The sequence below is a fragment of the Rhipicephalus sanguineus genome, chromosome 5 (assembly GCF_013339695.2).
Source record: "Rhipicephalus sanguineus isolate Rsan-2018 chromosome 5, BIME_Rsan_1.4, whole genome shotgun sequence".
In the NCBI taxonomy this organism is placed as follows: domain Eukaryota; kingdom Metazoa; phylum Arthropoda; class Arachnida; order Ixodida; family Ixodidae; genus Rhipicephalus; species Rhipicephalus sanguineus.
The window spans coordinates 193,345,081-193,359,260 of NC_051180.1; the positions used below are offsets into that span (position 1 = coordinate 193,345,081).

Consider the following 14,180-nt stretch of genomic DNA (forward strand, 5'->3'; position numbering starts at 1 on the left):
AACAACATGAGCCAAAATGTTTGCCCATGTTAGCTGCTTTCTGCGGGAACATGCCACGGTTGATTTTTTCACCCTCTTTAGTGACTGCTGGAACTTGACAGCGTATGAGTCGAGCTGTCGCTATTCGTTTGATACTAAACCTGTGTTTTTTCTGTCATCTGACTCTGGAGCACCAGTGTGTGTTGCAGAGTAGATGAGCATCCTTTCTCAGGATGAGCATTGGGCAAACCTGTTCTACAATGTGAACATAACCATTGTTGCTCTGTTGGAGGTTGATAGTAACCTGTTTGTCTTCAGACTGGCAGCAAACACTGGCAGACCTTGGATGCACCCACGTCTCTTCTCTACCCATGGGACAGCAACTCCACGTACATCAAATGCCCACCTTTCTTTGAGACAATGGTAAGCCTGCTGCTGGGAAAGCGCAGAATCTCATTTCTTGAGCATTTTTAGGCTGTGTAAGCTCAACGTTAACTTGTACCTTAAGTGACTTGTGGATGCTTGGACAGCATCATTATGGAGATCACAGAGGTAGCACAGGTGCACTGCGAGAACACTAAGTGAGATCACCAAGGGTTTGTGTTCAGGCAGATAAATAAGTTGGCTTTGCTTAACATCACCTTCAGGATGGCAGGAGTCACCACAGTTGCGTTGGTGATAGTGCACAGGTGCTGTGTTGGAGACTTCTCAGTTCGTACTTACCCTGTGAGGTCATGCCTCATTGCTCACTTGCATCCTTTGGCTTTGTAGCAATTTGCAAAGTCAAACAGCAGCTCAATCTGTCTCGTATCCTGCTACCGGTGGCACCACCAAACAAGTTTAGCTGCTTCGGGAGACACCCTAGTTCTTTAACTAACTTTTTCCCTGCCAACTGTTGATGCCCATTTTTTTTAGTGCAGGCCACTGTTAGTAATGTAAAATGTAAAAATTATCAAGAAGTTATTGGAAAAAATCATAGTTTCGCCACAAGCGCGAGGCAGTGAATGCTACAGCAACAAATTAGGATGTCACACGAAGTAAAGTTAGCAGCTAGCTCCATCAGGATCCAATGTGTCGTAACTCTACAGAATGCTGCTATAAGGGAATACGCCACTCCAGGGAGCAAAGCGAAGGTTCTGCTGATCTCTGTCGAGACAGTTTCAAGTTTATTTGACCGCAGTTTGTTTCTGCTCGAGTGACACCCCTTCATGCCCCTTTGCGTGACGGAGCCAGCCAGCACCTTTCATCTCTACTTGAGCCACCAGCAGCCCTCGCACGCTTTAACTTGCACATAGAAATATGGCGTGCAGGGCGATGTTATTGGTTTGGACTTTATATGGAACATGACGGTGTTGGGCAAGAATTGCACCTCGAGGGTCCATATAATTATCACAATAATGTGTGAATACGAAAGCATCAAATGGGCATTGCAAGAATGTGGTAAATGCTTTTATAGCCCACTGTTAGAGCCGTTGCTCCCATCTTGATGTAAACGTCTTTTTTTATGTTTATGGTTAGTGAGTGGTGCTACGAACAAGTCCCAAATGGTGGTGCCGTACATGTACCGCATCATTTTCAGCTCTTTTTTTGCCTGGCAAGTGCTGTCACCCTGCAGGGAATTTAGTTCTTGCACCTCTGGTTTCCAAGGACACATTGTCTTCCCTACCTGTGTGCATGCATGCGTGCGGCGGCAAGTTTTGGTTTGTTTTGTTTCTTGATCTTGCAAAAATTGATGTCTACCTGGTTTCTAATTTTTCAAAAGGTGCAAGAGCTGTTTGCAGGTGGATGTGTGCTTGTACAAACGATGCTGCCTTACTTGAACAGTGCCACCATGCCTTCTTGGTGCATTTTTGCATATTTTTGAAAGCCTGTGACACATATTTATTCTAATGAACGCAGTGATGGAAGTGCTGCTCCAATTGCTCCAAACTGCTTCAAAAGAGAAATGCTGCTCCATGCTGCTCCAAACTGTAATTTTTGTTAGTAACTGCTCCGGACCTGCTCCGAAATGGCCCTGGTAAACTGAAAAAAATGAACTTTAAGCACATGATCATCCAGCGAGCCTAAACGAAACAAAAAACAAGCTGTCTACTATCATTCTATACTCATGGACAATTTTTCTTGGCAATGAAGAGAAGGCTGCAGAGCCAAACTACGCGTGTGCTACCACTGAAGAATATAGTCCCACAGCTGCCTCTGTGTTCTCTGCGTGAGAATAAAAAACAACATTGCTCTATTTTTTATGGGACACTGTTTGAAAAGAGGCGCAGCATGCACCAAGGAGATATAAAATATATATTTGTTTTATTTTACACAGTGTCATTTCAAATTTTTGTACGTGTGAAAACGTTGTACCTATTACATGCACCTCACAGTCAGAAAAGCGTCTTCAGGTCGTCACCCTCCAGCTTTTCCGATGACTCATTGAAGGAGCTTGTGACGAATTTCACTAACAAATGGCTGTCTATGCAGACAAAGCAAATGGTATGCAATGTTATTATTCGACCATTGCCACTGGAATAATCGAACAGCCGTCACAGGAGATACGGAAGGTTCACAAACTGAAACTAATTTCGAAACCGGACTCATTCGCAGAGCAGTACATGTGCTCCGCCCCCGTAGCCTTTCCTTCATTGCCAAGAAAAGTTGTCCACGAGTATAGTATGTACTATAGTATGCTAGTATGGAGTTTCTATACTAGCTCCATACTAACATATCGACAATGACACAAGTAGTGCCATTGTTGGTATACCTATATTGGATTTAGCTGGATATTTGCACCTGACAGGCATACTATTTTGGTAAAATGTGTGTGAGATTAGTTCGATATCTTACTGATAGGACTGCTGTGATGGACGACTGTGATGTGTCTCACTTTGTCAGCTCCGACCTCATTTTTGCCACAAGAAATGGCAAGGCTGTTTTTTCAACCTATTCGCACTTAATTTCTAGTTTTCTTTTTCTTTTTGAAATCTTAAATGCAGGCTATTTTGGGGAAATATTAAAATAACAGATTGCTTTGCTCTATTACTCATCATAAACTGCTGTACGTGATTGTGGTTTCTTTTATAATTTGCGGCTCAGCTTTATCGGTTTTATATCATTTCTGCTACAAGTCCCCGAAAATTTAAGTATATAGCTCAGCTTAATTAGTGTTCAGTGACTACTCATCTGCTTAATAATTTGTTTTTGTGCAATTCGCAGTGATCAGTGATAATTCTATGTGATAATTCTATGTGCACATTTTTTCTGCTCCACATTGTGCTCCAAAAGCAAAATGTCGCTTCCATCACTGTGAACATACTTTTCATTAATAAGGGAAGTTTCTTTGTCATTTTTTATTTTTATTCCGTCTTTATGAATCAGCAGTGCAACTATACAATGAAACATATCTTAGTGTTACTGTTGCTGAGATGCACATTTTGTGCATGGTGACAACAGTGTGTCATACTTTTCTTTACATTATTTAACACGTGAAAAGTGGTGGTATTTAGACGAACTGTTCTTGCAGGAGCGTGAGCCACGGCCAATGCTATCCATAGAGGGGGCTTACGTGCTACTGAACTTGGGTGATTCGGTCACCACGGACCACATCTCGCCAGCTGGCAGCATTGCTCGTAACAGCCCAGCAGCACGGTACCTGGCCGCCCGTGGGTACGAACGTTCGCTGCCATGCAAAATTCATTCATACTCTCCGCATATTTTATGCACCTTTTCTTGCCTTTAGTTGTTTTGTTTTCACTTTTCTTTAAAAACCTTACTTTGGTGGTGGCAGCGATGGCTGTTAAACCTTCATAGAACCATGTGTCCATTGGCAAAAGGACACGTGCACATTTGACCAGCTGATGGCATATTATGGAGTCTGAGATATCGCCGCTTCGGAACACATGGAGACAATTCACGTGGTCGTGCAACAACACGTGTACATTTTTGTTAACCTCTTTTTTTACATACGACGAGCTCGCCTGTCGAATCTGATACACAACTACAGTCAAACCTCGTTTTAACAAACACCACATTAACGAACATTTCAGAATAACAATCGTTGTTTAATTCCCATGTCAACACCTCAGTACTACGAACTTATATACTGAAATGCGAGGATTCTTAGATTTCAGTGTGTCCGTCATGGCAGTCGGAGCTGTAAGCTAGCAGACGACGCAGCGCGAAGAGCGAATGCCCTCCCGCAAAAACCTGAGATGGTGCAGGAGAAAGTCGCGGGCGGAGGGCTCCTTTTTTTTTTTTTTTTTCCCTCCATTTCAGAGGCGACGACACGTGAGGTTTTGTAAGCGGAGTGCCGGGGAACATGGGCTCGGAAAACCTGAGACGGTGCGGGAGAAGAAAAAAAAAAGTACTAGTAGCCAACACTTTTCTTTTTTCCTGCTGCGGAGGCGACAACAACGCATCGCGTTTTACTTGCTTGCTTTATCAGTTGTTCGCATGCAGTCACCCGTATGAGGCCTCTCCATCTTGTTTTTCTTCTGCGTATTTTATTGTGTTGGAACTGCGTCCCGGCGTTTGTGTTGCCATGAGCTCAACAACTCCTCCTACGGCGAAGAAGCGGAAGCAGTTTTCTTTGAGTGAGAAAGTAGACATTCTTCGTGAAATAGAAGACGGGAAGAAACAAGCCGTCGTGGCTAAAGAACGTGGAGTGGCACAGTCGACGAGCGCCACGATTCTCAAAGATAAAGAATTGCAGCGATGATATGGACGACGATGTCACGGTAGCACCCGAAGATCGCGACGAGTCCGTGTCGGCCACGGATGCGTTGAACTACTTGAGGAAACTTTGCATATTCATAGAAAAAAGTGGCACAGCGACCGAAGCGGCGCATAAAAGTGCGGATGGTCTAGAATCGTTTCGTGACACAGAGTTTGTGCTTCACCCATCAAAAAACGATCACGGACTATTTCAAATAAACGTGCCTTGTCTGACGTTCACGTGTGCATTGTTGTGAGAAACTAGTTCAAGGATGTACCGTTGCAAAGGTAGAACATTTGCGTTACTGAAATTCTATTGTTATGGTAAATTTTTGGGCTTTCACTATAGTGACCTTTCAGAATAAGGAACATACTTCTGCGGTCCCCTGAAGTTCGTTATACCGAGATTTCACTTTGTCACTTGCTAAATAACCTTAAACAATGCTAATGAATACCCACAAAACATAGCACACACTCAAGACAACATAAGACATACAATGCACCGCGAATGCGGCGTCGCCGATGCATGACTCACCACGAGAGGTCCGCGAGAAACGAGCCGCGGTATCGTCTCCCACGGACCCACCACGGGAGACGTCCATTCACGGCGCCGCCAAACCCAAAAGAGACTCCCTACTGTTTTGTGTCCGCCGGCTTAACCTCTCCACGGCGGCGCTGCCGGGTGCTGTCGCTCGAGCAGCAACTTCTGAACTTTGATTCCATGGGCGCGAGCACGCGCGCTATCTCGGCAGCCATCAGCGGGCGCCCTAACCCCTGCGAACACAGCGCCACTGCTCGCCCAGCGGCCTTGTAAACTAACTGCGGCCTATCCGCGAAACACGTGTACGCCATGAGGCGCAAACGGACTTACAGGGGGTGATAGCACCCCCACAGTGCCTAGGTGCGCGGCTGAAACGTGGGGAATCTATGTATTGTGGAAGCATGCACATTTGGTTGGTTCGTGACTGGTTCGTTAGGAAAACAGCGCATGGAATAGAAAACAGGAAGAAGGAATGAATGGCAGTGCTGTCGACCAAGTGCTCTATTCTTTCGCGGGGCGTAGAAGCGCAGATGAATGGAGAAAAGGAGCATGCACAGTGTGTTTTTACCCTTATGAGAAAGATGTCTCTTTTGGAAGCATCTTACTAAGGATACGAAATGCTTTTCAAGTCAGCCTCATCATCAAGGTAGTACTTTGAAACTTTCAAGTTACTGTTGTTGAGATGCACATTTTGTGCATGGTGGCAACAGTGTGTCAGACTTTTCTTTACATTATTTAACACATGAAGAGTGTTGGCGTTTAGAGGAACTGTTCTTGCAGGAGCGTGAGCCACGGCCAGTGCTATCGCTCTGATGGAGTGGCTGAAAAAGTGGCTGAAATAGCGTTCTGCACGCAATAAAACAAGCATCAGGAAATTTGAGAACTATTGTCCTTTTCTATTGGGATAGCAACTATATGGACACTCGATGAGTTTTTGCTATCATTTCCCGTATAAAGTCCAAATTGATAACATATCTCTTTGCATAGTATGTTCTACCGTGGGCAAAAGCGCACGAGTGCGTGCGACGCACGTGGCTGAAGCCGATATCAAACGAGGCAGCCCATCTCCGTCGCATGGAGGGCACATGCGATAACACCACTCTGCTCGGGAAGCCTGCCATCGAAGCATAGAGGAAACGCTCGCCCACCTTGAACGAGCATGAAAAGACGAGAGAGCGTGCCGGGTGCTGTCGCTCGAGCAGCAACTTCTGAACTTTGATTCCATGGGCGCGAGCGCGCGCGCTATCTCGGCAGCCATCAGCGGGCGGCTCGTATATCCTGCTACGTGCTGCGCTCTAAATGCGAAGACACTGCAGAAAGAGCATCGTTTCCTGGAAACGCCGTATTCTCTTACACCAATGTTTTGTAGAGTTACGCGAAATCGGATACAAAAGAGTTTGCTGCCAGCCTCACTTCGTATAGCATTACAATTTGTTGCTGTCACATACATTGCTTCGTCCTTCCGGTGAAACTTTTTTCTTTTCTTTCGCGGGGGGTTAGGGTTAGGGTCTGCGCGTATGTGTTGGATGACGATGCCTACACTGCAGACGACCAACGCGGTCTCCATTTCTCACTCAAATTTGCACAACTCAGAAAATTTTAAGCTGGTCGGGCATTTTGGCACAGCGTGGCGCAATTTTAACAAATTTCGCAGTTTTGGCTCAGCTTGGCGCAAAAATAAGGAATTGTATCAAATTGGCGCAATTGGCGCAGCTGTTGTATCCCTGAAGCCCTTCTTTCAACGTAGAAATAATTTCCGAAAAACTTCACACTAGAGCACTGCACGGGCCGGGCCGGGCCGGGTAAGGGGTTGTTGGATCGGGTCCGGGCCGGGCTCGGGCCCGTGATCTTCGGACTCGGGTCGGGCTCGGGCCTGAGCCAGGCCCGTATTAGGCCCCGGTCTCATACGTATATGTATAATTGCGTGTGTACGTTGTGTGGCTTTGTTTTTGTTTTGTGGGGTTTAACTTCCCGAAGCGACCCAGGCTATATGAGACGCCGTCGTTGAGGGCTCCGGGTAATTGAACCACCTGGAGTGCATTGGCGTGCACAGAAATTGCATAGTACAAGACGTCTACAATTTTGCTCCATCGGTATGCTACACGGGATTTCAAGACACGCCTAATATAAGTTTCCGCCATTATAGTGAGGCGAAGGACATGCTGCTCTACTGCTTGGTGCCATAGTGCCAGACGTACGCAACAGAGCCCAGTGTCAGCCTGCACCGATACCCGTGGGACAAGAAACTGCGTGTAGCGTGGGTTGTGAAGCTAAGAACCGGCAAGCAGCCATGGGCTACGAGTCGTGTGTGCAACAAGCACTTCCGCGACGAAGACTTTCGCTACTGCATTACACGTTATGTGGCGTCATGGTGACGCCATAATGACGTTACAAATTTTGGCGATAAGTGACGTCATATGGTAATGTCATCACGGATCGTGATTTTTTGCATCACTCGTGTTGACGCCACCGACGCGGGATGTAGTGATGCAGAACTATCGGTAAATTGACTATCGATAGCATCGATAGCTTTTTTCGAAAGTATCGATAGTGTAAACAAACTATCGATAGTTTGTTGTGATGTGTTGGGATTTAGTGATGCAGAACTATCGGTAAATTGACTATTGATGGCATTGATAGCTTTTTTTTTAACTATCGATAGTGTAAACAAACTATCGATAGTTTGTTGTGATGTGTTGGGATATAGTCATGCAGAACAATCGGTCAATTGATTATCGATAGCATCGTTAATTTTTTTGAAACCATCGATAGTGTAAACAAACTATCGATAGTTTGTTGTGATGTGTTGGGATGCAGGGATGCAGAACTATCGGTAAATTGACTATCGATAGCTTTTTTTGAAACTATCGATAGTGTAAACAAACTATCGATAGTTTGTTGTGACGTGTTGGGATTTAGTGATGCAGAACTATCGGTAAATTGACTATTGATGGCATTAATAGTTTATTTTTAACTATCGATAGTGTAAACAAACTATCGATAGTTTGTTGTGATGTGTTGGAATATAGTCATGCAGAACAATCGGTAAATTGATTATTGATAGCATCGTTAATTTTTTTGAAACTATCGATAGTGTAAACAAACTATCGATAGTTTGTTGTGATGTGTTGGGATGCAGGGATGCAGAACTATCGGTAAATTGACTATCGATAGCATCGATAGCTTTTTTTGAAACTATCGATAGTGTAAACAAACTATCGATAGTTTGTTGTGACGTGTTGGGATTTAGTGATGCAGAACTATCGGTAAATTGACTATTGATGGCATTAATAGTTTATTTTTAACTATCGATAGTGTAAACAAACTATCGATAGTTTGTTGTGATGTGTTGGGATGCAGGGATGCAGAACTATCGGTAAATTGACTATCGATAGCATCGATAGCTTTTTTTGAAACATCGATAGTGTAAACAAACTATCGATAGTTTGTTGTGACGTGTTGGGATTTAGTGATGCAGAACTATCGGTAAATTGACTATTGATGGCATTAATAGTTTATTTTTAACTATCGATAGTGTAAACAAACTATCGATAGTTTGTTGTGATGTGTTGGGATGCAGGGATGCAGAACTATCGGTAAATTGACTATCGATAGCATCGATAGCTTTTTTTGAAATTATCGATAGTGTAAACAAACTATCGATAGTTTGTTGTGACGTGTTGGGATTTAGTGATGCAGAACTATCGGTAAATTTACTATTGAGGGCATTAATAGTTTATTTTTAACTATCGATAGTGTAAACAAACTATCGATAGTTTGTTGTGATGTGTTGGGATATAGTCATGCAGAACAATCGGTGAATTGATTATTGATAGCATCGATAGCTTTTTTTGAAATTATCGATAGTGTAAACAAACTATCGATAGTTTGTTGTGACGTGTTGGGATTTAGTGATGCAGAACTATCGGTAAATTGACTATTGATGGCATTAATAGTTTATTTTTAACTATCGATAGTGTAAACAAACTATCGATAGTTTGTTGTGATGTGTTGGGATGCAGGGATGCAGAACTATCGGTAAATTGACTATCGATAGCATCGATAGCTTTTTTTGAAATTATCGATAGTGTAAACAAACTATCGATAGTTTGTTGTGACGTGTTGGGATTTAGTGATGCAGAACTATCGGTAAATTGACTATTGATGGCATTAATAGTTTATTTTTAACTATCGATAGTGTAAACAAACTATCGATAGTTTGTTGTGATGTGTTGGGATGCAGGGATGCAGAACTATCGGTAAATTGACTATCGATAGCATCGATAGCTTTTTTTGAAATTATCGATAGTGTAAACAAACTATCGATAGTTTGTTGTGACGTGTTGGGATTTAGTGATGCAGAACTATCGGTAAATTGACTATTGATGGCATTAATAGTTTATTTTTAACTATCGATAGTGTAAACAAACTATCGATAGTTTGTTGTGATGTGTTGGGATATAGTCATGCAGAACGATCGGTAAATTGATTATTGATAGCATCGTTAATTTTTTTGAAACTATCGATAGTGTAAACAAACTATCGATAGTTTGTTGTGATGTGTTGGGATGTAGTGATACAGAACTATCGGTAAATTGACTATCGATAGCATCGTTAGTTTTTTTTAAACTATTGATAGTGTAAACAAACTATCGATAATGCAATCGGTAGTAACATCGTTAATGTTACTAGCGATATTCCGGCCATGCGTGTTTATTGCTTTGTTTTGATGTGTTCGGGTTTCATCCCACAAAGACCGTTAGCAACGTTTGATGCAGACCGCACTGTAATGTTTGAGAAGTTTCACGATTGTTTGAGATCATTCTGTTAAGAATACGTGCCGGACGCGAACAGTGAAGTTTATTCGAGAGCTTACGCAAGCACCAGCAATAACGCTGGAAGGTTCGATGACTGATGTATAAAAGACGACTCGTTCCACCGATGATGAGATGACGACCGGCGACTGTTCTCGCTGTTATCAGTGCGCAGCGCATATCACTTGTATATTGAGTTTTGATTTTCTGGGCACAAGTTTGCCCAAATAAAGAGCTCCGTATTTCCCGGTCATGCTGCAGTATTCTTCACCGTCACAAACATGTGACAATACTTTCAATAGTGGTGTGAATAATGGTGCTGTTACTGCCCAGCCATATTGTCAAAATATTTGCGATAGCCTATGATCAGCTTCGCTTAATTTATGAGCAATTTTTGGCGAGAGAAATAAATTATTTACGCATTGAAAATGGCGTGATATGTCCATCAATAAATTCATATCCAAAAACAAGCAGTTACACCTTACAGTTAACAAACTTAGTTCTTGATATTTTTTTATTTTGAAATCATAAAATGCAATATGAATTTGAAGCCACGCAGTTTCACCACATGTGACGGCTTCCTTTCCGCTACAGCTGAACAGTTGGACTTTATGATCATGTGTCAGCAAAGCACTCTGGTGAAGAACAAGGGCATGTCAGCCTTCTTGCCCTTCAGCCGGCTCCTCCAGCTCCACTGTGTACCTCGCGCTTGGGGAACCAAGTTTATTCAGCAATGAGTTCGTGCTGTTTATTTTATACTATCGATAGTACCATCGAATTTACTATCGATAGCACTATCGATAGTATTTTTTACCACCGATAGTTCGATAGTGACTCAGCTATCGATAGTATTGGTAGTACCATCGATAGTTCTGCATCACTAGCGGGATGCCTACGCTGACAGTCAACCTTCCCACTTGATGAGGCAACTAAGGCTTTCGCCTTCAGAAGCTACACAATGTTTGCTGGTGGTTGTACATAACTAGCGAGTCAAATGCTGCAGCTGATGTGTGCTACATTTATGTTGGCAAAAACATTCTCTCAGTCAAACTTGCGTTCTCCTGACACAAACGCTACATGCTAAAAAGCCCCAATTTATTTGTGCCACTCTCAGACTCAAGTTGGGACTCCCCAACCCCATGTATTTTCTTGGAGCCTTATTTATTTATGTGGGAAAGATGCCGTGCTGTTTTCGTTAGACCCAACATGCTGCCAAAACTGCCGGGCAACACACCAAATAATGCTGCACATTAAAATTTTGCATCTTACTCTTTACGCGTTGTTGTTACCCTGCTTTACAGCTGCAGGTTGCTGCAATAACTTCTTTCTTTCACCGCTATTTCAAGTTCATGTGGGTCCTTGTTCACAGCCGACGTTTGCAGAACAAGTCCTGAGAACGTTACTGTATTTTCTTTTTTTTTTAGCGCTACATGCTTAGCCTCGTTGAAGACTTCTCCTTCCACCAGCAATCTCGAAGTGGGCAAGCTTTGGTATATGAATTTGTTGGTGGCAGAGAGCGGCAAATTCACAGGAATGCAAAGGGAACGATAATTAAGGAGCACATTAAAAAAATTGAGCAGATCCCACATACCGTGAGAATCGATGTTATGCGAAGCATGCGGCAAAAAGATGGCTGTGGCGTAATTTTTTACATTAAAGGGGCCCTGCAACACCTTTCTTAGTTATATTGGAATAGTCTCATTATTGACGTATGACTCTTCACGAGTCATATGCCGCAAAAATTTTTCGAATCCGTCAAGTCTAAGTGGTGTTACCAAATTATAGAGATCACGTTCCGCAGCTTTCTCCCTCAACTCAACGCCGCGAGCGCGCGGAGAGCTAGGCAGCGACTCGAAGGAGGGAGCGCAGACGAGCGAGGCTCCGCCCAAGAGCGCCGGCGGAAATTTTTTTCTTCATTTTTTTCTCTCTGACGTCTGGGCGCAACCACGTGGTCTGTGCCGCCACTTCCGGTCGGCTTGCGTCGTTCTCGTCGAGCGGAGCCGATGTGTATCGCGCGTGCTTGAAAACTGCGCGTCGGTTTGGTAATGTTGGGTGTGCACCTCGAACGCCGTAGTGTTTTCATCGCTCTGCCAACCATGGAAGCAAACCTGCGCGCTCGTTTGGAACGAATGACAGCTGAGATCGGTTTCGGCCCATACTCCGATACACCGCCTCGTAAGACGGCACGACGGCACTGGCAGACGACCCCGAAGCGCCGCCATTACCGGACGCCAGCATTGTTATCGGAGACATGCTGCACGGCTGCCTCGGTCGGTCGTGAGAACGTGCCGACGATGCAGTTCCCAGCTGACGAGGCAACACTCGAACGGCTGCCACTCTCAACGGCAACCGGCGATGGTCAAAAGCACAGAAATATTCACGTTTTCGGCACTGCGCATGGCGAAGAAAACGGAACCACGCAACTACGAGCAGACGAGCTGTCGGTGAGACCGGAAGTGCTAATATTAATGTTTGTTCGGTGTTTTTAACGCGATAACAGAATATAAACATACATATTATCTACTTATTGAACTCAAAATTAACAACGAAAGTAATAATGAGGGTGTTATCGTGATTATAACATCAGCCAATGGTGGAACTGCCGACAATCGCGTCATATTTTGCGGACTAATACATCATTTGTCGAGAGAAGAGGGAGCGATTTTGAGCTGACTTTGAGAATTCATTGTAAATTCCAGGCCGTGCGCATCGCTATAATATTTGGCTCGCGTGTTCTCGGGAGCCTCGACTACCGATCGGCAGCGCTTTTTGAGCATGCTCGAAAAGTGTTGCAGGGCCCCTTTAAGCGAAACTATATGAAATGGCGCATAAAGATATGTGCTAATAGTATATGCACAAACATATGCTAAACAGTCTGAACATGTGTTATATAGCCAGTTGTTTACAGTTGCGTAACGATGCCAACAGCAACATGGGTATTAACAACACCAGGTGTGGTAAGCTGATATGTAGTGCTTATACTTGTCCGTTATGATGGAGAACACATGCACATTTTCACGAATCCCTGTGCGTGTGTGGAAACGGGTTCTTAAGAGTTCTCAGGTAGGTGAGCGGAATGTCTTTGTTATTGTTGTGATGAGGCTTATTGATGTAACGAAGTCGCAACGAAAAAGGACCGCATGGTAACACAGTGCAAGGCTGGCAAAGGCGGCACAGGCTCTCACGCAATCAGAACGCGGGTTGTTTTTCGTCCTCTTTTACAGGCGCATACTCGTTCGTGCATCTGCTCCTCTACAATACCCCCGGGGTGAAGCGTAGCCATCCTGGCAACTCAGGGAGTACGTAGAATGAGGGGGTTGTAGTAGGGCTTGAGACGGTCGACATGTACGGTCTCGCGTCCTCGACAGCGCAAATCTGGCGATTGTGTAAGGGGCTCGACGATGTAGTTCACCGCCGAGGTGGCATGAATGACACGGTATGAACCATGATACCACGCCAGAAGTTTAGAGGAAAGGCCGGGGACTTGGGGGGGGGGGGGTACCCAAAGCCAAACAAGGGAGCCAGCAGGAAATGTAGGAGCTGGGTGATAAACGTCGTCATGTCGCGTCTTTTGTTGACCTTGAGCCACCTGACAACAGTCTTCGGCGCATCTGGCGACTTCAGAAACTGGAGTGCACTCAGAGGCACCAGGGCGGTACGGGAGTATGGTGTCCAGTGGGTGGGAAGGTTCGCGGCCGTATGAGAGAAAGAACAAGGAAAAGCCAGTACTCGCTTGCGTCGCGGAGTTGTATGCGAACGTGACAAAAGGTAGTACAGTGTCCCAGTTGGTGTGGTTGGAGGAGGTATACATCCTCAACATGTCGCCGAGTGTGCGGTTGAACCGCTCGGTGAGACCATTTGTCTGTGGATGGTAGGCGGTGGATTTCCGGTGAATGATGCTGCATTCAGCGAGGAGCTAGGGCTTGGATGACCTCGGACAGGAACACGCGACCCCTATCACTGAGAAATTCCCGCGGAGCACCGTGGCGTAGAATGAAGCTGCAAAGAATGAAAAGTGCAACTTCACGGGCTGTCACTGCCGGGAGAGCTGCAGTCTCAGCGTAGCGCGTCAGATGATCGACACCGACAATAATCAACCGGTTTCCAGAGCCACTATACGGGTGCAGGGGTTGTAGAAGTCGATA

General features: G+C 44.6%; 1 protein-coding gene across 3 annotated transcripts in view; it reads left to right on the plus strand.

Moving 5' to 3' along the window:
- Positions 1-14,180, plus strand: part of LOC119394543 (cytoplasmic aconitate hydratase) — a 486,597-nt gene that overhangs the window by 304,870 nt on the left and 167,547 nt on the right. For all 3 annotated transcript variants that reach the window (XM_037661865.2, XM_037661864.2, XM_037661866.2), the window contains 2 exons: positions 298-402; positions 3,491-3,633. In XM_037661865.2, coding sequence (XP_037517793.1) covers positions 298-402; positions 3,491-3,633 — 248 coding nt within the window. The remainder of the gene's footprint in view (positions 1-297; positions 403-3,490; positions 3,634-14,180) is intronic.